The 27,409-nt window shown below is 44.4% G+C and overlaps 1 protein-coding gene across 1 annotated transcript in view; it reads right to left on the reverse strand.

Moving 5' to 3' along the window:
• LRP1 (LDL receptor related protein 1) overlaps positions 1-27,409 on the reverse strand; it is a 275,009-nt gene that overhangs the window by 29,967 nt on the left and 217,633 nt on the right. Inside the window, exons 58-68 of the mRNA XM_044283959.1 lie at positions 24,896-25,015; positions 23,202-23,389; positions 22,897-23,102; positions 14,962-15,150; positions 14,368-14,516; positions 11,782-11,875; positions 10,476-10,592; positions 7,006-7,125; positions 5,996-6,118; positions 3,483-3,608; positions 2,868-2,984 (exon numbers count right to left, since the gene is read on the reverse strand). Of these exons, the coding sequence (XP_044139894.1) occupies positions 2,868-2,984; positions 3,483-3,608; positions 5,996-6,118; positions 7,006-7,125; positions 10,476-10,592; positions 11,782-11,875; positions 14,368-14,516; positions 14,962-15,150; positions 22,897-23,102; positions 23,202-23,389; positions 24,896-25,015 (1,549 nt within the window). The remainder of the gene's footprint in view (positions 1-2,867; positions 2,985-3,482; positions 3,609-5,995; positions 6,119-7,005; positions 7,126-10,475; positions 10,593-11,781; positions 11,876-14,367; positions 14,517-14,961; positions 15,151-22,896; positions 23,103-23,201; positions 23,390-24,895; positions 25,016-27,409) is intronic.

A 27,409-nucleotide genomic window follows, 5' to 3' on the forward strand; every position in this document is an offset into this window, starting at 1 on the left:
ACAGCCTTACGGTGCACTATTAATACTTTCCTGTCCACACAGAGATCAGACCCCCATTCTAGCCATATACGTGGGCCCTAGAGACAGCCTTACGGTGCACTATTAATACTTTCCTGTCCACACAGAGATCAGACTCCCATTCTAGCCATATACGTGGGCCCTAGAGACAGCCTTACGGTGCACTATTAATACTTTCCTGTCCCCACTCTCGCCCTGCATGTGACTGTTCTTCTCTCTGACATGGAAAAATGATGGGAACAGCCACCAGACACAAACAAGCATGTCCATGAAAAGATGGTTGGGGGCTGCAAGCAAATGCATCACAGCCCACATTTGGCCCCCCGACTAGAGGTTGTGCACCTCTGATCTACTTAGTATCTGTGATACAGGGTATTGCAGCTTTATTGCCCCATACACACAATGAAGAGGCCAAAGAGCTCACATGAGCACTGCAATCCCTTCAAACAATTGATTGGACCCTCACTAATCTTATATTGGTGGTCTATCCTGAAGATAGTCAAAATCCTTAACCCAGAAAACATCTTTACCGGGTCCTACAGTGTCAATATACAGTACTACAAAATGATTATGTGTTTCAAGCTTATCCAATATGATTCATGGCAGTGAACCACAATATAAATACACAAGGCCAGCCTATAGAAGACATATTAAATATCTTACTGTCCTCAAATCCTTGGGGACACAGCTGTTGTCAGATCCATGTTTCCTACAGAGGGACCCTAGTCCTCCAAGTCCACAAGATTTGTGGCCTGAGGTATCAGAACATGCATAAAACTACAATCTTTGGGAAATCTAGACACCCCCTGGTCTCACCTACTCTCTTCCCCGCTCAGTTACCTATTAACTATTTAGAGACTTACCCTCCCTGCTTCCATCTGTTAAAGGAAACATATCCTTCCTCCACTCCTTCAATTTTAGGACTACTTGAAGGTGCCTTTTCGGATCGATCAAGGCACCATTGCAAGACAAACTAGCTCAAAAACGAACCTACTCTTTTGTTCTATCTTGAACCTCTACTCATGATTTCTCCCGAGTTTTCAAAATGCAAGAAAACTCATACAACCTCACAAAACCTCTGACTCGATGGTACTGAAATCTATGTAACTCCAGTAATGCTGGAGATGTGGTGACTCTACTGGTGGTCATCTTCATATCTGGTTTACTTGCTCACCAATCTCTTAGTTTAAGGATAAAATACGTAAGGAAATCATAGTAATCTGCAAATGTAAAATTGTCCTTAAACCAGAAACTATAGTACTTTGAATTTCCTCACACAATTTTAAACTGTCCAACTAATACCTCATCACTTGGTTTATTCAAGTGGCAAAACTTCTTATCCCTTTACGTTTTAAAAATCCACTCCAGCAATGGAAAGACAAAGTCAATCAAATCTACGGATTCAGGGAACTCTGTAGCTGGGAGTTCAGTACCCGACCAAGGGCCGCCTACTCCAACTCTGATCTGCAATTGTTCCTTGATCAAACCTCTTATCTTTCTTTTCTACGTCCACCTATATGCCTACTGCAATCCGCCCATACATTCTACATGCCATGCCTATATCCTCAGGGTGCTCAAATAATAATCCGTGACAGGCCATCAACTGCGACAGAAATTTTATGGAAATTACATCTCCCCGCAATTCTTTGTATTTTCTATTTAGTTATTTGACAAAATACTATTACTCGTTTATATGCCTTGAGTCTTTGAGCTTACTAGGTGTTTTCAAAATGTTAAATTTTGAAATTTTAGAGATAAAAATAAAAAATGGATGAATTTACAGAGCCGAAAAACGTTCAGACTATGGGTCTCACTTACCAAAACCACTGGAGTATAGAAAAGAGCCACTGATATGGCAGTAACAAGACCACTTTTCTCCCATAGTTTAGAGCATGAAACATGTGCACCAAATATCTGCTGTAATATCAGCAGGCTAGACTGACTGGCTATAAAACCCTACTGGGAAGATTTATCACAACCAGCTAAAAAAAAAAAAAAAGCCCATAACAGCAAATTATGTTGGAAAATTAGACCCAACATAGCACTGGTTGCTACAGGGACCTGCACAATTTTACGCTGGTGCCGACAAATCTTCCCCAGTAGGGTTCTTGGTCATCTCTATGCATTCCTTTCCCAGGCTTTTCAGGGGGCATGCTAGGGTTTGCACTGTTAGGGACACACCACATCAAGGATAGAGAAGAGGGCAGGAAACAAGGGGTACGGAGGAGCAGGATGGTTAGTCTGTGTTACACATAGAGAACATTCTGCACCTACCTCTGGATGCCCCAGGGACGACAGTGTTAAAATGGAGAAAAACATAACATGAGGTGAAATGGTACCAACACGAATACACAACATGTGAGAACAAGGGGTGAACTGTTACGCTGGAAGAAAGTTCTAAGCCCCAGACAGATGATAAAGAATAAAGATGGATAAACAGCTTCAGAAATGACTGATTAGAAGGAAATTATGTCATGGTGTGAAACAGAACCTCGGAATGGGCAGAGGAACATTACAGCACAAGTTGCCAGCAGCATGAAGAGCATGGGGCACATTCATTTCAGGATGCAAGTGGTGGGAACTGTGGCCCAAGGGAACCAACCTTCATGGTGATATTTGGAATCTGAATGGTTGACACAGACTACGGAATTATTTCCTGCCCACCAGCTTTTATAAATGGCTCCATACTTCACGTGCGGTAAAAGGGCCTCGCACATCTACCGATGAGGTTTAGTAGACCTGTCCCTATGTGTGTGCTCCAGTCACGGACGCCCTGCAGCATCCTCTATACAAGAGCTGTAAAGAAGCTACTAATATTACTATATATGTGGAGTAGGAAAAGCACATACTGCAAGTTTCTTCATCAGAATTATCCCCGCAGTCATTGTCATAGTCACACTGCCAGCGACCGGGGACACAGCGGTTGTTCTTACAGCGGAACTGGTAAGGTTCACATGTTCTCTCATCTAGAAAAACAAAAGTGAGTCAATAAAAGCTGCACAAACACATTATTACGTCTAAGGTTTCATGCAGACGACCGTACAGTATCTGTAACTCAGTCCGCAAACAACGGAGTCACAAAATATAGATAACTTCCGTGTGCATTCCGCATTTTTCTCACACCCATACATAGAAAAGACTATTTTCATCAACAAGATGGATGAGGATATAACATGTTCTATACTTTGCAGAATGGCCACATAGATCTGCAAAAATAGGGATGTATGTATGACCCCACAGAAACTAATGGGTCAGTGTGCGGGAAAAAAAAAATGCAGAAATCAGATTAAAAATATGATCACGTGCATGAGGCCTAAATCTGAAAAATGCGGCACCATTACTGTAGATAGCTGATAGAAAAGCCTTTAGTATATGTAAGAAGCTAGAATTAGTCATCAGAAGTATGAAATAAATGTGCTTTTTGTAGAGCACCAGCCATGAACATAAAAGTGTGGCTTCCATACCGCATTCTTCTTTAGGTTCATCTGAACTATCCCCGCAGTCATCTTCTCCATCACATTTCCAGCGTGCAGGGATGCATCGTCCAGAGTCCTTACACCGAAACTCATCCACCCCACAAGTCATCTGAGCTGCAGAACAATACAACATGGCTCAACAAGTATCAGCCTTCTTTCTCTCATCATCTTCCATGGACAGCATAATCCAACAGATTATGATTTACATTTAAAAAAATAAAATCTTTCTGAAGAGGAGACATTGTTCTTCTGATCCGTAAGAAGAAGAAGAAAAAAAAAAAGAAGAAGCCATTTCCGTTCTTAGATGGAGAAAAATTCTCCACGAGGTCCTTTTTTTATTCCAGTCTACAAAAACAGATCTGACGGAAATGGCTAAAACGAATGCTCAAAATAACTTATCCGTTTTTAGTTTTTTTTTGATGGATCAGAAGAACGGAAAACAAAATAGTGATGTGAACCTAGCCCAAGATGGGATTTTAATTTACTGTAGAAAACAAGAGATCTAAGACCAGTTTCAGACAAGTGTATTCAGTCTGCGAAACACGCTCCATGTGGGAGCAATATTTCCTGGACTGAACACGAGCAGTGTTTAGTCCAGGAAATATTGGTCCCACATGGAGCGTGTTTTTGAAGTGAACTGTTTTTGACGTGAACTCGCAGCATCGTAATGACTTTTTCAATAATGCTATCAATTCTTTCCTGACCGTAAGTGTAGTCAGGGCGTTATGTGATTACAGTTCTGCAGACTTGTGGCGAGATGAGAATTCACAGCATCATAAATCATTATTATGCTGCAAGTTCACTCTGGAAAATACTGCTTCCACACTGCGTTTCCCAGACTGAATACGCTCATCTGAAACAGAGTGAAGCTCCCACTGCCAGGCAGCCAAAATGAAGAAATTTTTATTTATTTTTCAAAAAACATTTTCAAACAATCACTTTTCCTTTTTAATTCAATAGTCTCTGTTCAGACTGGCAAAAGAGCTTCCAATTTAAAAATACGCCATGACTGCCTTGATTTATCCGTTTTAAACAAGTCCTAAAGAATCCTTATGGATCCCCTATGTGGGTTCATCGCGTTTCATCATTAACAGTCTAAGACCAGCGGCAGTTTTACATTTACCCATTTAAACAAATGGCTGAAATTTGATTGGCTGGTGTAGACTCCACCCACTTTTTTACATACATTTTTTACCCCAGTGACCCACGGTGCCATGTTTGGATACTCTGGCTTAAATACTGTGAGAATGACAGCTTTTAAAAATCTTTCATTAAAGTCTTTAGGGAAAATCTGATTGGTAGTTTGTGGCTCCGCCCACTTTTTTAGAGTCCCCAAAAGGTGACAGAAATTTTAAGGTTGACCCCATGACTAAGCAACCCAAGTTTGGCGAGTTTAACTTCAAAGCTGTACGAGTGGCAAAAGTTTAAAATTTTCCAATGAAAGTCTTTGTCAAAAAGTGGGGTCTTCAGGGGGCTGCCCAGGGGCCCGGAGGGTGGGATCGGTTAACAAAGCACAAGCAACCTATTCGTGTATGTGCCAAACAAGTGTGCAAAGTTTCGTAATTGTATTCCTAACTGTGGGAGGAGTAGCGTATAGAAAATAGATACATTTTCATTGGCCGCTTGGGGTGCCCCCCCCCCCCCCCCCCCTCAAAATTTACCCTTTTATTCAAGTTGACACCAACAATATGTGGTCCGAGTTTGGGGAGTGTAGCTTCAAAACTGTGTGAGTGGGAGCGACTTGAAAATTTTCCCTGTCAAAGTCAATGGTAAAAAAGGGGTCTTTGGTGGTCCACCGCAGGGGCCCGCGGAGGGTGGAATCGCTTATTAAAGCACAAGCAACTAACCTCACTATAGGTTGAAGAAGTGTGGAAAGTTTGGCATTTGTAACCCCAAAAACTGTAGGAAGAGTAGCGTATAGAAAAAGGGGGGGGGAGGAAAAGAAGAATAAAACGGAATAATAGACTGAAACAATCGAAGAACAGGATGTTACCGGCCTTTCAAGCAACATCACTAGAGATGAGCGAATTTCCGCTTATGAAATTTGTTCACACTTCGTTTGTTGGTAAAAGGTGAATTGCGTTATGGATTCCGTTACCAAGGACCATAACGCAATTCTATGACTGAATGCCTTTTGAGGTACTCTGTTATTCATTCCGTCATAACAGAAGTTTATGGGCTGCAAAACGGATCCGTCCTGTTTCCATTATGCAGAGAAGTCTTCTCCTTTATAACGGACATGGGACGGATCCGTTTTGCAGCCCATAGACTTCTATTATGACCGAATGGATAACGGAATGCCTTTACAGGCCTCTAACGGCATTCAGTCATAGAATTGCATTATGGTCCGTGGTAACGGAATACATAACGCAATTCACCTTTTACCAACAAACGAAGTGTGAACGAATTTCAAAATATGAAATTTACTCATCTCTAATAATTATGTAAATGTAAAACAAAAATTTTTAAAAAGGAAAAATATATAAACACATGATCCTTACTGCAATTAAGCGGTTCGTCGGATGCGTCCACACAGTCATTGTCTCGGTCACACACCCAGACTCTGGGTATACATCGCTTGTTAATTGCACACTGGAATTGATTTGGTGCACAGGTGAGTTCAGCTGAAACAGGGAGAGAAGCACATTAATGAGTCAGGTGTGAGGCAACTGAAGCAAAACTAGTCAGTAAGGGTGCGGCCATACAAGCCGCAGCGAGATCATATTGACCGATTAGAACCAAATTGTTTACTTTGTGTTCCTGCAAAATCGTGCAGCCATTAACACTGGACACTAAGGCTGGGTTCACACCTGAGCGTTTTACAGCGCGTTCCTACGCGCTGTAAAACGCACAACAGGCAAGAACCAATGATTCCCTATGGGAATGGTTCTCACCTGGGCGTTTTACAGCGCGTAAAACGCCCGACGCTCAAACAAGTGCTTGAGCTTTTTTTTGGGCGTTTGTCGCGTGTTCCCGCTCATAGATATTCGGGAACACGCGACAATGTGTGCACGCCTGTCTCTGTATGCGCGATTGTAAACGCCCGTACAATCGCGCATACAGAGCGCTCGTTTCAGAACGCTCAGGTCTGAACCCAGCCTAAGGCTACTTTCACACTGGCGTTTTGAATTCCGTTTGTAAGATCCGTTTCAGGGATCTCACAAACGGTTCAAAACTGATTTAGTTCAGCCCCAATGCATTCTGAATGGATAAGGATCCACTCAGAATGCATCAGTTTGGCTCCGTTCCGTGCCTGGCGATGCGGAGCCAAACGGAACCGTCCTGACTTAAAATGTAAGTCAATGGGGGCGGATCCGTTTTCACTGACACAATATGGTGCAATTAAAAACTGATCCGTCCCCCGTTGACTTTCAATGAACGTGGCCGTACCCTTGAGTATTTTGGGTGGAAGTTTTCGCAGAGGATGACAGGAAGTGTTGTCATATTGGTTGTCACCATTCAGGTTTTGGGTGGAGAGCAATATGAACAAAAGCACTTAGAAAATACTCACGGCAATCCTTTTCATCTTCTCCATCACCACAGTTATCTTGCCCATTGCAGCGGAATATGCCAGGAATGCAGCGATTTGTGTTGGTGCACTTGAATTGACTGGGAAGGCACACATGGACATCTGAAATAATAAGCAGTAATGCCTATAACGATTTCTATTTAATTCTCAGACTAAAGAAATGATAAAATACAAACGCCCCATAGCAAGAAAACACTTGCAGCTATCACATCCCATGAAACAGATCATAGAATGATGCTGTGGTTGCAGTCTGAAAAGAAACAGATTGCAGGGAAATAGATTTCTATTTCATTTTTCTAGAGCAGCCTATCTAACACAAAGTGAATATATCCACCCTTGAGTACAGAGTAATTATATTGGGCAGCACTCCATTTTTTATATAGCGCTCCAAATTCCTTGCATAGACATAGGTAAAAAAAAGCTCCCTCTAGAGGTGGCTGCAGGCAGCTATGTCACGCATGGAACGCAGTTCTCACACAGTGTACTATGAGCTCCCCCTTGTGGCGTCTTCAGGTAGCCAGAATGTTATCTTTTAAATGTATGTAGTATTGAATTTTTGGACCTAAAAACAACATGATGAGGCACTTTAAAGAAGTACTGCCATCTTAGATATTTATACCAGAGCCACAGAATATGCCATGACCCGCACCTATCAACAGAAGAGGAGTCTACAAACCACTTACCGCCTGTTGAGGTGGCTGCTGCATCCAGGCGGAGGATGACCCTGACCATGTGTGTTTGGCCATCTCCATTTACTTCTATGGAAGCTACGGAAACTGTCAAGCTACTTTTTGTAACTCTCATTGACATGAATGAAGATAGATGTGCACAAGAACAGCCATTTGTCCATTTATTCTCCAATTGGATGCGGTGGTCAGCTCACCAGGCACAGTGTGAGTCATGTGGATGTGCCATAAATGTCTAAGGCTACTTTCGCACTGGCGTTTCTGGGTCCGCTTGTGAGATCCGTTTCAGGGCTCTCACAAGCGGCCCAAAACGGATCAGTTCAGCCCCAATGCATTCTGAATGGATAAGGATCCGTTCAGAATGCATCAGTTTGCCTCCGTTCCGCCTCCATTCCGCTCTGGAGGCGCTGCTTGCAGCGTTTTGATGTCCGTCTGATGAAACTGAGCCAAACGGATCCGTCCTGACTTACAATGTAAGTCAATGGGGACGGATCTTTTTTCAGTGACACAATATTGTGCAATTGAAAACGGATTCGTCTCCCATTGACTTTCAGTGTAAGTCAAAACGGATCAGTTTGCATTATCATGAACAAAAAAAAAATGTTTTTGTTTTTTGTTCATGGTAATGCAAACGGATCCGTTCTGAACAGATACAAGCGTTTGTATTATAGGTGCGGATCCGTTTGTGCAGATACCAGACGGATCCGCACCTAACGCAGGTGTGAAAGTAGCCTAAGATGGGAATATCCACTTAAGCTTTAGACCCAACTAGGTTTTGAAGCCGATCCCAGTTTAAGGACACCATTAAGGTTAGCATAAGCATCACGTACACATACAGTACATCTACAATGTACAGTAGTGTAAAGACTACACACTTCTTGACTTGAACAGATCTGAGTTAGTGCTCGTCGACAGACACATTAATAAAACTTTGCTGAGGCCTATTCTGATTAGTATACTCCAAAGGAGAACGTAAAGCTCCAGAACCCTAGTGCTACATTTGTAACAGGGCTCCACCTTTCATGAGCCCTTTATATTCGGATGTCACCCATGGGCCACCTATGCATGGTCTACAACTATGCCCCCTTTCATTATGTACTGCAATGCCCAGAATGAAAATCAATAAAGTAAACCCTAAACTAAAGCCTTAGGCCCCTTGCAGACAAGCGTGTCCGGATAAGGTCCGGATGCCTTGCGGGTGCATTGCAGGAAAATGTGCGATTTTTCCGCGCGAGTGCAAAATATTGTAATGCGTTTTGCACGCGCGTGAGAAAAATCGGCATGTTTGGTACCCGAACTTCTTTACAGAAGTTCGTGTTTGGGTTCGGTGTTGTGTAGACTGTATTATTTGCCCTTATAACATGGTTATAAGGGAGAATAATAGCATTCTCAATACAGAATGCATAGTGAAATAGGGCTGTTGGGGTTAAAAAATGAAACAAAACCAAAAAACAACAACTTGCTTGCGTAGCCCGGCTTCATCTCTGTCTTCTTTGAGGAATAGGACCTTTGATGACATCACTGCGATCATCACATGATCCATCACCATGGTGATGGATCATGCAATGGACCATGTGATGAGCGTAGTGACATCAAAGGTCCTTTTCCTGTGCACAGCAAAGATGGAGAGAAGAGAAGCCGGGCTGCGCAATCAAGTGGATTAAGGCGAGTTAAATTATTATTTTTTTTAACCCCTCCAACCCTATTGTACTATGCATTCTGTATTAAGAATGCTATTATAACCATGTTATAAGGGAAAATAATAATGATCGGGTCTCCATCCAGATAGTCTCCAAGCAACCATGCGTGAAAATCGCACTGCATCCGCACTTGCTTGCGATTTTCACGCATCCCCATTCTCTTCTATATTCTGTGAAAAACGCAGAACATAGAACATGCTGCGATTTTGATGCAACGCACAAGTGATTCGTAAAAAACAACGCTCATATGCACAGCGCCATAGAATTGAATGGGTCAGGATTCAGTGCGGGTGCAATGCGTTCACCTCACACATTGCACCCGCACGGAGATCTCGCTCGTGTGAAAGGGGCCTAAAGGATCTGAGCTCAGCAGCAACCAAAACACCTGGGTGGAAGAGGACAGAACAGAATACAGGTTGTAACTCTGACTCTGTAGAGGAAATAGCCCAAAAAAAGGCAGAGAGGGAGAGAAGGCGCTCATAGGGTGAGTATGTCAGTTAGCAGTGGTCTTTTGTGGTCATGGTAATGTGCTCACCTTTTGTGGCTGCACCAAATTGGGTGCAACCACAACTAAGGCCAAACAAGAAGACTGCTGGTTGGTGCAGCCAAACTCGTCCAATGACCTGGTGCAAGAGCCAAGTCGCTGGTCAGGTAAATATTGTGTAGAAGATGAGCTGGACCATGAAGGTCAAGCAGGTTTGTGGACGACAAAGGGCGCAGAGTCACAATCAGGCGTGATATTGATCTTGGTTTTATTTATAGACGACGCGTTTCGGGGTGCATGACCCCTTTATCAAGTCTTAAAGTAGCAATCTGCAGCCTCAGCTCGACCGCTGCGGGACGACCTAACTAGAAATATACATCAAAAGGTCTGATAGTAATAAAATGGACAAAATACCCTTGTATTTTTCATAGCGGATGAAGATGTGCATAAAGGACTGCATCTAGAATAGCAAAATGTCAACATTTCTCTGCCTCAAACTAATGAAAAAAAATAAAATAAAAAATCTACCATGTCTTTTCCCTGTGCGATGAAGATGCAAAACTACACAAGTAATGTACTAACCGCAGTTGAGTTCATCCGAGTTGTCCTGGCAGTCATTGTCCCCATCACAGATGAATGCTGGATTAGTACAGATTCCTGTGGAGCACTGGAACTGCCCTGGGCGACACTTAAAGTCAGCTGCAATAAGAAAAGAGGAGACTGAAATCACTAAAAACAAAGACAGAAAGTGAAGCAACTGCATTACATGATCCACTCCACTAAATGAAACGATACAAAATCATTTTCATCACGTCACACATCCGAGTTTTGTATAATGTGCAAGGACAGCCTAAAGGTGCTTTCCAGGATTTTACTATAGTTTTTAAAGGAGTTTTCTGAATATTTAATATTGTTGACCTATCCTCGGGATATCAGTATCTGATAGGTGGGGGTCCGACTCCTGGCACACCCGCTGATTGAAGAGACTGTGGTGCTTCATGAGCGCTGTGGCCTCTTCCTAGGCCAGTGACGTCAAATTCCTCGGTCACATGACATAGCCAAAGCTCAGTACCATTTAAGTGACATCTGCCCCATTGCCCCTGATTTGGACTCTCCTGACCCATTTTCACCACATAAACAAATCACTCTGGTAGCACTTCCTGTTGTATCCAACCAAACCCATGATGCACTTCTCCTTTCTCTGCCACAGCTCCAGCACCTCCATGATCAGCACCCAGCTAATTACATAGACACGCCCCTATCACTGCCTCAACACCCTGCTAGTTTATAACTCCTCCCACCCAGCTAGTTACATAGACACGCCCCCATCACTACCCCTAACACCCAGCTAGTTTATAGCTCCTCCCACCCAGTTAATTACATAGACACGCCCCTATCACTGCCCCTAACAGCCAGCTAGTTTATAGCTCCTCCCACCCAGTTAATTACATAGACACACCCCTATCACTGCCCCTAACAGCCAGCTAGTTTATAGCTCCTCCCACCCAGTTAATTACATAGACACGCACCTATCACTACCCCTAACACCTAGCTAGTTTATAGCTCCTACCACCCAGTTAATTACATAGACACGCCCCTATCACTGCCCCTAACAGCCAGCTAGTTTATAGCTCCTCCCACCCAGCTAGTTACATAGACACGCCCATTATCACTGCACCACTCATAACATCACAGGAAAATTTGCATGGACATAGTCATGTGACCACAGCAAAAAACAGGAGATAAGAGCAATAAAGGTAAAAGAAATACATTATAAAATTACAGCTGCCTTCATAAATTATTATTTTATAGGATGTTGATGCAAACCCCTTTAAACCAAACAAAGGGAAAAAAATTAATAAGTGATGTTAACAACATGATTACATACGGCAATCAGAAGGCTCATCCGAACGGTCTCCGCAGTCGTCTTCTGTGTCACACTTCCACCAGAATGGGATGCATTTGTCATTTTTGCAGACAAACTGAACAGATATAGAAAAGGTATGGTCATCGGATGAGCAGTAAAGGCCTACTATGTGGTAAATATCATGTAATATTAGGTATAAATTAGGGCTGCAACGATTAATCGATGTAATCGATTATATTCGATAACTGGATTCGTTGTCGACGAATCCAGTTATCGAATAATCGCCGATTCGTTGCTATGCGGGCGGTCGCTGCATCTTTATTTTACCTTTTTACAATGACGCTCCTGTAACAGCCAGGCAGAGCGGACGGCGGCGTAACGTCACTCACTCACGTGACACGCCTGCTCCGCCTCCTTCATTCATGAGGTGGGCGGAGCAGGTGTGTCACGTGAGTGAGTGACGTTGCGCCGCCGTCCGCTCTGCCTGGCTGTTACAAGAGCGTCATTGTAAAAAGGTAAAATAAAGATGCAGTGATTAATCCGACTTATAAGCATCGGGGCCGGGGCTGTTATGGGGAGGATCTGTCTATGGCACTGCTATGGGGAGGGGGGGGGTCTGTGTATAGCACTGCTATGGGGAGGGGGGGGGTCTGTGTATAGCACTGCTATGGGGAGGAGGGGGGGTCTGTGTATGGCACTGCTATGGGAAGGGGGATCTGTGCACTGTTATGAGGAAAGGGATCTGTGCACTGTTATGCCCATAACAGTGCACAAATCCCCCTCTCCATAACTACGCCGTCCACAGATCCCCCTCTCCATAACTACGCCGTCCACAGATCCCCCTCTCCATAACTACGCCGTCCACAGATCCCCCATAAGTGTCGTCCACAGATCCCCCATAAGTGTCGTCCACAGATCCCCCATAATAGTGTCGTCCACAGATCCCCCCATAATAGTGTCGTCCACAGATCCCCCCATAATAGTGTCGTCCACAGATCCCCCCATAATAGTGACGTCCACAGATCCCCCCATAATAGTGTCGTCCACAGATCCCCCCATAATAGTGTCGTCCACAGATCCCCCCATAATAGTGTCGTCCACAGATCCCCCCATAATAGTGTCGTCCACAGAGCCCCCATAATAGTGTCGTCCACAGAGCCCCCATAATAGTGTCGTCCACAGAGCCCCCATAATAGTGTCGTCCACAGAGCCCCCATAATAGTGTCGTCCACAGAGCCCCCATAATGGTGTCATCCACAGAGCCCCCATAATGGTGTCATCCACAGAGCCCCCATAATGGTGTCGTCCACAGAGCCCCCATAATAGTGTCGTCCACAGAGCCCCCATAATAGTGTCGTCCACAATTTGTTTTAATATGGCCTTTGAACATCATTTTTCAAGTAAGATCATATAAACCTCTCTGTTTTGTAATTTTGTCGTTTTTCCCGATTAATCGTAGAAATTAATCGGCAACTAATCGATTATTCAAATAATCGTTAGCTGCAGCCCTAGTATAAATGACATGGTCCATTGCAGCCAGCCACAGCGTGCGGCCCATGATCTGACAGCTGGATGGTAAGTAAGGAACATGTATTCTATATGATGGAATACCATAGTAAAGAGTTATAATGATGCAATCTTTTTAGTGTCCATATAAATTAGACTTCCGGCCTTATCAGACATGGGGCATGAAGAGACTCAGAGAGACACTGGCTAAGGAAGCTGTAACGCACCCTACACTAATTACTGGGTGCTCTGCAGACTATTCAAGCATTCTATGACTTGTCAAACACACCACCCATTAAACTCTCTGCAAGTCCAATGTCAGATCAAAATTGGAGCAACACTTTAAAAAGAGGCTCTGTCAGCTAAACAGCTGCAGAGATATCTGCGTTTTTAGTAATATGAAAATGAGCAAGTTGGAGCACCAGGGAGCGAGTCTGAATCCTTGGAGCACTGCTTTGCAACACTCCCCGTGTTCTGCACACTCCTTCTCACCTTCATTGACAGGCTAGACATCAGAGTGCTGAGGGCAGAGCTATGTTCTAGCATGTACATATCATACACACTACTTACTGTAGCCTTATCACATCGAAAACAATGTTTTTACTATGCTCAGAAAGCTAACACATTACTGGTGTCTTTATAATCACATATTGTGCCTGTGAGTAAAGCAGCAATATGTTTATTACCTTTCTAAGCATATCTCAATATGGTAATGCTACAGTAAGTAGTGCATATGATATGTAGATACTAAGGCACAGCTCTGCCTTCAGCATGCTGATGTCTAGCCCTGTCAATCAAGGAGAAGCACAGGGGGTGTTACAAAGCAGGGCCTCAAGGATTCAGGCCCACCCCCTGGTGCTTCAACTTGCTCATTTGCATATAACTAAAAACACAGATATCTCTGTTTAACATACAGACAAAATAAAAGGTATTGTTTTAATCAGCAGGATGGGACCTACCAGGCAGTATGCCAGGTTTAATAGGGTTGATTATGCCGACAGAGCCTAAGCTTCCATTACAAGACATTTTATAATAAAAACCTTTAATTCAGTTATTAATCTGCACCTCCCTAATATTGAGACACATACAAGCCTAACTTACCTGACTAGCAGTGCAATTGGACACACAGTTTTTGCTGTCTGCTCCAAGGTAGAAGTTAGAAGGACAAGCACATTTATAACCTCCACCAGGTGCTAGAAGACACAGGTTACTGCAACCACCATTGTTATTTTTGCAGGGATGATCAGGAACTAAAGGAGGGGGACAGATCACAAATGTTAAAAAAAATGGTGTTTTATGCAGAATCTATCAGGGAGCTGCCCTGACAGCTCGATATATAGCCCTCATGTCTGAACCAGTGACCGCTCATAAACACTCATTACAGCTATATTCTTATCAGTTTGAAAGCTACATTTTGATAAAAATTATTTGAGGCTAAAATGAGTAAAAATACAACAATAAAAAAATAAAAATTGTCACAGAAGGTGTTCATGGCCTTTAAAGAACAAACAGGCTGTGTGGATACGGATCTTGCGGAAACCCTTGATTTGTCCACACACCTTAGACAGGCTATCATCAGAATTCTCATTCGACCGACTGTATTGTACATCTGTGTAGATCATGGCACAGAAGATTGTAGAAAATGGCTGCCCTTTATAGGTAAGAAACAGTAAAGTTAATTTCGACTGCACTCACCATCAGGCTGCCGATACAGATGATAGATGTGTATGTCCATGGGTCGGTGAAGCGTGCTGATAAGCATGGTCTTGTTGGCGCCCGTGGTTTTGTGTGCACGGTTAATTGATTTGGTTTCCCAGTCAGTCCAGTAAATATAGTCTTCAAAGAGTGTCAGGGCAAAAATGTGTGGGATATCTTGACTAAGCACTGTGGAGAGGTAATGAAGCAAATGTAGGCGTTACCAAGACATAAGCAAAAGTAGGGTTTTGTTTCATTTAGGACAACAACAATCAGTAAACCTCATACATGCAGGTAACGGATTTGCTTCAGGTACTGGAATCTATACAGGTCCTTCTAAAAAAAATTAGCATATTGTGATAAAGTTCATTATTTTCTGTAATGTACTGATGAACATTAGACTTTCATATATTTTAGATTCATTACACACAACTGAAGTACTTCAAGCCTTTTATTGTTTTAATATTGATGATTTTGGCATACAGCTCATGAAAACCCAAAATTCCTATCTAAAAAAATTAGCATATTTCATCCGACCAATAAAAGAAAAGTGTTTTTAATACAAAAAAAGTCAACCTTCAAATAATTATGTTCAGTTATGCACTCAATACTTGGTCGGGAATCCTTTTGCAGAAATGACTGCTTCAATGCGGCGTGGCATGGAGGCAATCAGCCTGTGGCACTGCTGAGGTGTTATGGAGGCCCAGGATGCTTCGATAGCGGCCTTAAGCTCATCCAGAGTGTTGGGTCTTGCGTCTCTCAACTTTCTCTTCCCAATATCCCACAGATTCTCTATGGGGTTCAGGTCAGGAGAGTTGGCAGGCCAATTGAGCACAGTAATACGATGGTCAGTAAACCATTTACCAGTGGTTTTGGCACAGTGAGCAGGTGCCAGGTCGTGCTGAAAAATGAAATCTTCATCTCCATAAAGCTTTTCAGCAGATGGAAGCATGAAGTGCTCCAAAATCTCCTGATAGCTAGCTGCATTGACCCTGCCCTTGATAAAACACAGTGGACCAACACCAGCAGCTGACATGGCACCCCAGACCATCACTGACTGTGGGTACTTGACACTGGACTTCAGGCATTTTGGCATTTCCCTCTCCCCAGTCTTCCTCCAGACTCTGGCACCTTGATTTCCGAATGACATGCAAAATTAGCTTTCATCCAAAAAGTACTTTGGACCACTGAGCAACAGTCCAGTGCTGCTTCTCTGTAGCCCAAGTCAGGCGCTTCTGCCGCTGTTTCTGGTTCAAAAGTGGCTTGACCTGGGGAATGCGGCACCTGTAGCCCATTTCCTGCACACGCCTGTACACGGTGGCTCTGGATGTTTCTACTCCAGACTCAGTCCACTGCTTCCGCAGGTCCCCCAAGGTCTGGAATCGGTCCTTCTCCACAATCTTCCTCAGGGTCCGGTCACCTTCTCATTGTGCAGCGTTTTCTGCCACACTTTCTCCTTCCCACAGACTTCCCACTGAGGTGCCTTGATACAGCACTCTGGGAACAGCCTATTCGTTCAGAAATTTCTTACTGTGTCTTACCCTCTTGCTTGAGGGTGTCAATGATGGCCTTCTGGACAGCAGTCAGGTCAGCAGTCTTACCCATGATTGCGGTTTTGAGTAATGAACCAGGCTGGGAGTTTTTAAAAGCCTCAGGAATCTTTTGCAGGTGTTTAGAGTTAATTAGTTGATTCAGATGATTAGGTTAATAGCTCGTTTAGAGAACCTTTTCATGATATGCTAATTTTTTTAGATAGGAATTTGGGGTTTTCATGAGCTGTATGCCAAAATAATCAATATTAAAACAATAAAAGGCTTGAACTACTTCAGTTGTGTGTAATGAATCTAAAATATATGAAAGTCTAATGTTTATCAGTACATTACAGAAAATAATGAACTTTATCACAATATGCAAATTTTTTTAGAAGGACCTGTATATGCAGCAAATCCACAGAGAGGTTCTCAAGATCCTGGCTTGTAGACAACACTGCACAAGTATACAAGCCAGAAGGTTTTAGCCCTAAAGTGATAGTCCACTTTTGCAACTATTTTTTGTTATTAAAAAGCATCTAAAATGAAAGACAATTAAGGAACTCTCCAAGTTTGTGTTTATTAAGCAATTATATCATTTGGTGCCCAAAGCCCTCGGCAGGCCTGTTCCATTGGTATCAAACATAAGTCAAACTGTTTTGTCTGATCTGCCGTCTTGCCCCAGCAAGAAGTAGTAAAGACGCAGGATGAGACTACACACTTTGTTTGTAGTCTGTTACCATGGAAACAAATTTGTATAGGAGCTGTAGGCACAAAACAGCAGGAGAGTTGTAATTAACCGTATACATTAAGATGTTCTGTTTTGTAGGTGCTACTGCTTTAATAAAACCATACACAGTTGCAAGAAAAAGTATGTGAACCCTTTGGAATGATATGGATTTCTGCACAAATTGGTCATAAAATGTGATCTGATCTTCATCTAAGTCACAACAATAGACAATCACAGTCTGCTTAAGCTAATAACACACAAAGAATTAAATGCTACCATGTTTTCATTGAACACACCATGTAAACATTCACAGTGCTTGTGGAAAAAGTATGTGAACCCCTAGACTAATGACATCTCCAAGAGCTAATTGGAGTGGGGTGTCAGCCAACTGGAGTCCAATCAATGAGATGAGATTGGAGGTGTTGGTTACAGCTGCCCTGCCCTATAAAAAACACACACCAGTTCTGGGTTTGCTTTTCACAAGAAGCATTGCCTGATGTGAATGATGCATCACATAAAAGAGCTCTCAGAAGATCTACGATTAAGAATTGTTGACTTGCACAAAAGCTGGAAAAGGTTATAAAAGTATCTCCAAAAGCCTTGCTGTTCATTAGCCCACAATAAGACAAATTGGAGAAAGTTCAGCACTGCTGCTACTCTCCCTAGGAGTGGCCATCCTCTAAAGATGACTGCAAGAGCACAGAGCAGACTGCTCAATGAGGTGAAGAAGAATCCTAGAGTGTCAGCTAAAGACTTACAAAAGTCTCTGGGATATGCCAACATCCCTGTTAGCGAATCTACGTTACGTAAAACGCTAAACAAGAATAGATTTCATGGGAGGATACCACAGAGGAAGCCACTGCTGTCCAAAAAAAACATTGCTGCACGTTTACAGTTTGCACAAGAGCACTCGGATGTTCCACAGCAGTACTGGCAAAATATTCTGTGGACAGATGAAATCAAAGTTGAGTTTTTTGGAAGAAACACACAACACTACGTGTGGAGAAAAAGAGGCACAGCACACCAACATCAAAACCTCATCCCAACTGTGAAGTATGGTGGTGGGGGCATCATGGTTTGGGGCTGCTTTGCTGCGTCAGGGCCTGGACGGATTGCTATCATCGAAGGAAAAATAAGGAGATTTTTTTGTGAAACTCACCTGTAAAATCTTTTTCTCGTCTTTTCCATTGGGGGACACAGACCATGGGTATAGCTTAGAGGTATTACTAGGAGGGACACTATGCAAATACAAAAAAGAGAGCTCCTCCTCCTCTGGCTATACCCTCAAGCTCCACCAGGAGAAAGTCAGGCGTTGCAAAAGCAGTAGAAGGAGAAAGGAAAAAAATAATGGAAGCCGTCGGACCAAAGCCCATGAGGTCCAACCACAAACAGAACTGAACTGGACCCCTCCTGCAACAGGCAGAATGGGTGGGAGCTGGGTCCCCCAATGGAAAAGACGAGAAAAAGATTTTACAGGCGAGTTTCAAAAAAAAAAATCTCCTTTTCTCGTACATTCCATTGGGGGACACAGACCATGGGACGTCCCAAAGCAGTCCATGGGGTGGGAAAAAACATCAGCACTACCAGGAGGAACGTTCAACGGTCAAACAGGAACCACAGCCTGCAAAACCCTGCGGCCCAAGACAGCATCAGCCGAAGCCAGGGAATGCAACTGATAAAACTTCGTAAAAGTATGTAAGGACGACCAGGTGGCCGCTTTACACAGCTGATTGCGCCTTGCCCAGGAAGCTCCCACCGCCCTAGTGGAGTGAGCAGTAATCCGAGCCGGGGGAACTCTACCGCGAGCGCGATAAGCCGTGGAGATAGTCGAGCAGATCCATCGCGCCACAGTGACCTTGGAGTCTGAACGGCGGACGGAGGCGGTAGCCATCAGATACACCTTCAGGGGCCGGACGACATCCAGGGAATGGAGAGCGCGTGTTCCTTGGGGTTTGCCGGAGAAGGACAAAAGGAGGGCAGGACAAGATCCTCGTTAAGGTGGAAGGGGGAGACCACCTTGGGCAAAAAGGAGGGAACCGGACGGAGCACCACCTTATCCTGTTGAAAAAACAGAAAAGGCTCCTGGCAGGAAAGTGCGGCCAGATCCGATACCCGCCTGACGGAGGTTATAGCCACAAGGAAGACCACTTTCCAGGTGAGAAAAGTCAGGGAAACCTCCCTCAGAGGCGCGAAGGGGGCCGTCTGGAGGGCGCGCAGGACCAAGTTGAGATCCCAAGAAGGTAAAGGGGAGGATGTACAGAGGGACCGAATGCGCCCCCTGAAGAAAGGTCCTCACAGGACCCAGGAGAGCAAGGGACCTCTGAAAAAGGACGGCCAGAGCCAAAACTTGACCCTTCAGAGAGCTTAGCGACAGTCCCATCTTCAGGATGGCCACGCCGTTAAACGAAGCAACTGTAAATCCCGGTGGAAGAGTGGGCCCCGAGACAGTAGATCTTCTCTGTCGGGAAGAGGCCATGGGGAGTCCGCCAGCATCTGAGCCATGTCCGAGAACCATGCGCGGCGAGGCCAATCCGGGGCGATGAGAACCATCGGAATCCCTTCCGCCTTGATCTTGCGTAGAACCATCGGGAGCAGAGGAAGTGGAGGGAAGACATAGAGGAGGTAGAAAGCCTGCCACGGAGACACCAACGTGTCCACCCCGTACACCTTCGGATCCCGGACCTTGTTGTTGAGCCTGGACGCCATCAGGTCCACATCCGGACGGCCCCACCGGCGGCACACGTCTTCGAATACATCCGAATGCAGAGACCACTCGTCTGGATCCACCTTGTTGCGGCTTAGAAAGTACGCTGTCCAGTTGTCTATTCCTGGAATGTATACCGCTGACAACGCCGGAATGTGAGACTCCGCCCACAGCAGAATTCTCCTCACCTCCTGCATCACCGCCCGGCTGCGGGTCCCGCCTTGATGGTTGATGTAAGCTGTGGCATTGTGCGACCGAATCCTTACCGGGCGACCGGTAAGGAGAGGAGTCCAATGGGAGAGGGAGTGGAAAATCGCTCTCAGCTCCAGGATGTTGATTGGGAGGCGAGATTTCGCCGCCGACCAAACCCCCTGAACCGTGCGGGACAGGAGAACGCCGCCCCAACCCAGGAGGCTCGAACGAGGCTAACATAAGACCCAGAACCCGCATGCACTCCCGGATGGACTTGGAGACTGGAAGAAACACTTTGGCGGCCGAGGTATCCAAAACCATCCCCAGGAAGGAGAGCTTCTGGGACGGGAGGAGAGAGGATTTTGGGAAGTTGATCCGCCAGCTGAACTGTTCCAGAGTCTGAACAGTGATCCGGACGCTGTCCTCTGCCTGCGGAAGCGAGGGGGCCTCTATCAGGATGTCGCACAGGTAGGGCAGCAAAGGAATGCCCCTGGTGCGAAGCAGCGCCATGAGCAGCACTAGGATCTTGGTGAAGACCCGAGGGGCGGTCGCTAACCCGAAAGGAAGCGCCGAGCGCGCCTCTAGACGAGGGAGGGAAACTGAGTCATCCAAGGAGGGATGCTGTCGCTCACGCTGCCTCTTAGTAGTCAGGCAACCTCTGCGGGAAACACTGAGAGGAGATGGAGTGGTTGGTGCCACAGGATTGGAAACTGCCATACGTTTTATAAAGGACATGGCTGCCTTGGCAACTAAGGCCAAATCAGCGGCCGCGCTGGACATGGCAGATACCCAAGCGGGAACCGCAGGCTCCGTAGGGACGGGGGGGGGGGGGGGGGGACTGGACTGGGCAAGAGAAGGATGATCCTGTCCAGGGGCAGGGCAGGAGGCACAGATACCAGTGACAGAAAGTGGCAGAAGACACTTCATACAGGACCCCATTGGGATCTGAGAAGAGGTCTTGGCAGATTTAAGGGGGGCCCCAGGCTTAGGCATGATGACAACCACAACCAGATACAGAAAGAAAAAAGGGCTAAAAAGTCCTACCACCCAGGCAACAGCACAGACATCCACCGGAGGAGCAGAGAGCAGCCAGGAGCTTCTCAGGAAGCGGAGGAAGACGCCAGAGCGAAGCGCTGAGGCTCCTCCCCCAGGACGCATCATAGAAGCGCGAAAAGAGCGCAGGCTTTATGGAAAAAAAAAAAATATGAAGTCCATCGCCGAAAAGCGGCGTGGCGGGGGTTAATGAAGGCCAGTGGTTGACCCCTAGTGTCGGAGGCCCTCACAATGGCCAGGAGCTGCCGGAGAGAAGACTCCGCCCCTAATCAGGGCCGGCGTTGCAGGCACCGGCGGTTGCAGAGAAAAGCAGTAATAAGAGTCCCAGCAGGGAGATAACCATGGTATAGTGCCTCCAGATGCCCCTTCCAGAACGAAACACCCATCTCCCAGCTCACTCAGGCGGCCCATCCATTCCCCAAGAGTCCCCCAATGAATCAGTGTCAGGAAGTTGATCAGCCAGCCGCCACCAGATCCCATAGGGAGGGGGGGGCAGAGGGGAAGCCATACTTATCTGCTCCTGCAGTCTTCTCCCTCTGTTCTATACCAGCAGGGCTCACCTCTTCAGACATCTGACTCACTTGAGTACAGTGCTCTGGATGGAGGGCAGCAGCAGGTGACCCAGGAGCTGGTGGGATGCTGGAGCTAACAGGTCGAGCCCGGGTCTGCTTGTCTTCTTGGGGGAAAATGAAGGCAGCCAGGCAGCGGCCGACAGACGGCGGCGGGCACTCCACGGGGGACCAGGAAAGCGCAATGCTGACCTGTGTCCCCATCTAGAAAGAAAATAACAAAAAGGCGTAGAATCAATAAGTGTCATCCTCCTTCACCAGACACTAAGCAAAGACAGACTTCCTCCTGGTGGAGCTTGGGGGTATAGCCAGAGGAGGAGGAGCTCACTTTTGTATTTGCATAGTGTCCCTCCTAGTAATACCTCTAAGCTATACCCATGGTCTGTGTCCCCCAATGGAATGTACGAGAAATGAATTCCCAAGTTTATCAAGACATTTTGCAGGAGAACTTAAGGCCATCTGTCTACCAGCTGAAGCTCAACAGAAGATGGGCGTTGCAACAGGACAACGACCCAAACATAGAAGTAAATCAACAACAGAATGGCTTAAACACAAGAAAATATGCCTTCTGAAGTGGCCCAGTCAGAGTCCTGACCTCAACCCGACTGAGATGTTGTGGCATGGCCTCAAGAAAGCGATTCAAACCAGACATCCCAAGAATATTGCTGAACTGAAACAGTTCTGTAAAGAGGAATGGTCAAGAATTACTCCTGACCGTTGTGCACGTCTGATCTGCAACTACAGGAAACGTTTGGTTGAAGTTATTGCTGCCAAAGGAGGTTCAACCAGTTATTAAATCCAAGGGTTCACATACTTTTTCCACCTGCACTGTAAATGTTTACATGGTGTGTTCAATAAAAACATGGTAACATTTAATTATTTGTGTGTTATTAGTTTAAGCAGACTGTGATTGTCTATTGTTGTGACTTTAGATGAAGATCAGATCACATTTTATGACCAATTTGTGCAGAAATCCATATCATTCCAAAGGGTTCACATATGTTTTCTTGCAACTGTACTTCCTTCTGGAATTCGCGTCCCCACCTATCCCTTGGTTGAACTTGATGTCTTTTTTCAACCGTATCAAATATGTAACTATGTATGGAATGATAACAGTCCTAAATTATATCCATACTGCAACCTAAAATTCCAGATTACCTGTGTGTCGGTTGCTTCCGTCAAGGTTAGCAAACTGAATGTAATCCTCTCTAGCATCAGCCCAGTAAATTCTGCTATTAATATAATCCAGCGTCAGACCGTTGGGCCATGTTATTTTGCTTTCCACAATGATACTGCGGTTGGTGCCATCCATACCAATTTTACCAATCAAAGAATTGTCTCCCCAGTCTGTCCAATACAAATAGCTGAAACAAAAGCACAAGACAGAAGTCTTAGATTTACAAGTCTGCTCAGAAGACAACATGAACTCGTAAAAGAGCAAAAAGTTTTTGCAATGGACTTACCCATGTTGCACATCTACCACCAGCGCCCGAGGCTCCCTCAGTCCAGAGTTAACCAGCACAGTACGATAAGCACCGTTCAGCTTGGAAACCTCAATAGTGTCTCTTCCTTTGTCACACCAATACAGGTTTCCTCCAACCCAGTCCACAGCCAGTCCATCAGGGTTACTAAGTCCAGTGCGATGAAGGACCTGGGGCCGACATGAACCAGTTTGGTTATCGGCTATAGAGTAGTTACGATAGCTGCATAATTTAATCTAGTTTTTTAAAGGCCGACACCTGTTATGAGATTTTGCATTTTGTAAGGTTATAAATACTGGAAACTATTAGGTTAATTGGGTTCTATAGTGCCAATATATATATATATATATATATATATATATATATATATATATATATCTTGCTTTAAATTTAGAAACCTAACAATAGGGGCTGCAGCCACGCCTGATCCCTGGAGGTTAAAAAGGTTCTCGGTCCCATAGGAGACCAGTTCTATAAACTGCACAATTTGGCTGTAGGTCTGGTTACAGATTTTACATGGGGGCTCAGAAGCTTTAAGTCACTCCTCTGTTATAAAATTATAGACTATAGGTGGAGGTACTATTTTTGGACACGCTTTATAGAAATTTAAAAAAGTAAAAAAAAGTATTTCCGTCAGGACTAGGGGTGATTGACAGCGTCCGTTGTCCTGATTAGCCACATGAGGCACATAAAGCAGTCTGCCCGATCATAGAGAGAGCTGGGCAGCTGTTCAAATAGTCAGTCTTCATATTCTATGTCCCTGATTGATCAGAGCAGGAGAGAGTGCTTAATGCAATGTGCACATTGCTGGAGATTGGCAGGGTGGGTAAACCACCAGAACACCACTTTTCAACCCTAGACCACCAGGTTATTAAAGCCCCATCTTTTATTCTGAACCATCAGGGATAGGGGCATTACTATAGACACCAGGGAATAAACTATTAAGCCCCCATTCTACTCTAGATCTACTCAAGAAAGGGAGCTTTACCTTAAATCATCAGAACATCAAATATTAACCTCTTTATCTAGTCTTAACCAACAGAAAGGAGGGCATTTCCAGTTGTTGTAAAACTACAACCCCCAGCATGCTCCACACTCTTTTATACGAGTTCCTATAACACAAGTTGTAATTTCACAACAGCTGGAATGCTGGAGGACCATCAGAACTGGCATCATTAACCCTCCACTACCTTAGGGTATTTTCACACTTGCAGCAGAGGATTCCGGCAGGCAGTTCCGTCGGCAATCCGGACGCAAACTGATGCATGCATTTGTAAGGCGGATCCGTCTCACAACTGCATTGCAATACCGGATCGGTCTTTCCAGTTGTCATCCGGAAAAACGGATCCGGTATACATTTTTTTCTCTTTTTTTAAAATCTGCGCATGCGCAGACCGCATTTCGGCAGGGATTTTTGGCCGGAGAGAAAACTGCAGCATGCTGCGGTATTTTCTCCGGCCAAAAAACTTAAGAGGGACTGAATTGATGCATCCTGAACAGATTGCTCTCCATTCAGAATGCATTAGGATAAAACTGATCAGTTTTTTTCCAGTATTGAGCCCCTGTGACGGAACTCAATGCTGGAAAAGAAAAACGCTAGTGTGAAAGGTACTTGGGCCATAGAAATACCAAAAATACTTATGTCAGACGCCTAAAGATATTACAATCGCATATACCTGGACGTTGCTCCCGTTAATGTGCATACGACGAATCATGCTGCCCTGAGTGGTGACATCAGTCCAGTAAATCATCTGTTCCCGATAATCAAAATCCAGTGCAACTGCATTGTTCAGGCCCTGCATTAGAGACACATCATAGACACATTTAAAAAAATTTGCACATGCCAAACAGCATTATACCCATCATAAATCACATTTATGACAAAACAATTCAAGCAAGTCTACAAGAGCCACAGAAATTAGTGATGTTGTGTTTATTCTAATATTTCATAGTAACAGCTCAACATTGAGAGAATTGCTTCAGGCTAGGCGATAGAATGCATTTATCCCCTGGTAATATTTCCTCTAGTGCTTTCTCATTGTGTTCAAGCTCTTACTGCACTTCTGAAGCTGGACACACACATGGTGGGCGTCTGCCAACGCCGCCTGAAATCACTGCCAAAAACAACAAGATTCCAACTAGACTGTTGTTTCAGGGAAATAAAAATAAAACCTAAAGGCTTTAACCTGAATGTAAAAAGTCCATAACAAACCACATACAGTCATGTGAAAAAATTAGGACACCCTTTGAAAGCATGTGGTTTTTTGTAACATTTTTAATAAAAGGTTATTTCATCTCCGTTTCAACAATACAGAGAGATTAAAGTAATCCAACTAAACAAAGAAAACTGAAGAAAAGTCTTTTCAAGATCTTCTGTAAATGTCATTCTACAAAAATGCCTATTCTAACTGAGGAAAAAGATAGGACACCCTTGCCCCTAATAGCGAGTGTTACCTCCTTTGGCTGAAATAACTGCAGTGAGACTGTTCTTGTAGCCATCTACCAGTCTTCGACATCGGTCTGAGGAAATTTTACCCCACTCCTCAATGCAGAACTTTTTCAGCTGTGAGATGTTTGAGGGGTTTCTTGCACGTACAGCCCTTTTCAAGTCACCCCCACAGCATCTCAATGGGATTCAAATCTGGACTTTGACTTGGCCATTCCAGGACTCTCCATTTCTTCTTTTTCAGCCAATCTTTGGTTGATTTACTAGTATGTTTTGGGTCATTGTCATGTTGCATGGTCCAGTTCCGCTTCAGCTTTAATTTTCTAACTGATGGTCTCACATGTTCTTCAAGCACCTTCTGATACACAGTAGAATTCATCGTGGATTCTATGATGGTGAGCTGACCAGGTCCTGCTGCAGCAAAGCAGCCCCAAACCATGACACTTCCACCTCCATGCTTCACAGTTGGTATGAGGTTCTTTTCTTGGAATGCTGTGTTTGGTTTACGCCAAACATGTCCTCTGCTGTTGTGTCCAAATAATTCAATTTTGGACTCATCTGTCCAAAGAACATTATTCCAGAAGTCCTGGTCTTTGTCAACTTTATCTCTGGCAAATGTCAGTCTGGCCTCGATGTTTCTCTTGGAAAGCAAAGGTTTCCTCCTTGCACACCTCCCATGCAAGTTAAACTTGTACAGTCTCTTTCTGATTGTAGAGGCATGTACTTCTACATCAACAGTAGCCAGAGCCTGCTGTAGTTCTCGAGATGACACTTTAGGGTTTTTGGAGACCTCTTTTAGCATCTTGCGGTCTGCTCTTGGGGTGAACTTGCTGGGGCGACCAGTCCTGGGCATGTTGGCAGTTGTTTTGAAAGCCCTCCACTTGTAGACTATCTTCCGGACAGTGGAATGGCTGATTTCAAAATCTTTTGAGATCTTTTTAAATCCCTTCCCAGACTCATAGGCTGCTACAATCTTTTTTCTGAAGTCCTCTGACAGCTCTTTTGCTCTCACCATGGTGCTCACTCTCACTTCAACAGTCAGGAGCACACCAAACTAAATGTCTGAGGTTTAAATAGGGCAAGCCTCATTCAACATGCAGAGTAACGATCTACTAATTATGTGCACCTGGTGTGATATACCTGTGTGAGATCTGAGCCAATTTAAGAGGGAATACATGTGAGGGTGTCCTATCTTTTTCCTCAGTTAGAATAGGCATTTTTGTAGAATGACATTTACAGAAGATCTTGAAAAGACTTTTCTTCAGTTTTCTTTGTTTAGTTGGATTACTTTAATCTCTCTGTATTGTTGAAACGGAGATGAAATAACCTTTTATTAAAAATGTTACAAAAAACCACATGCTTTCAAAGGGTGTCCTAATTTTTTCACATGACTGTATATTGAAAACCATAACATTATTTGCTTGGATGGGCAAGTCCGGCAGGGTAACCCCTTTCCATTTGCAGCGGTGCCAACGTTATTATTTGGCACAAATTATTAAAATATCACAAAACAAATATGAAAAATTAGAAGAGATAAATTAGACATCTACTACAATGCCTACTTAAATGGACCCCATGTAGGCTTCCATACCTACACTACACTATCGATATGCCTGAACCCCATCAGCCAATTAGCACAGACAGGAGTGCTGCTTAACTTGAGGCTCCTTTACATGGCCACAGGTAGAAAGCGATTCTGAGGAAGACGTGTTTTGTCCGGACAATCTCTTGCTCATCAGTGGAG

The sequence above is a fragment of the Bufo gargarizans genome, chromosome 3 (assembly GCF_014858855.1).
Source record: "Bufo gargarizans isolate SCDJY-AF-19 chromosome 3, ASM1485885v1, whole genome shotgun sequence".
Classification (NCBI taxonomy): domain Eukaryota; kingdom Metazoa; phylum Chordata; class Amphibia; order Anura; family Bufonidae; genus Bufo; species Bufo gargarizans.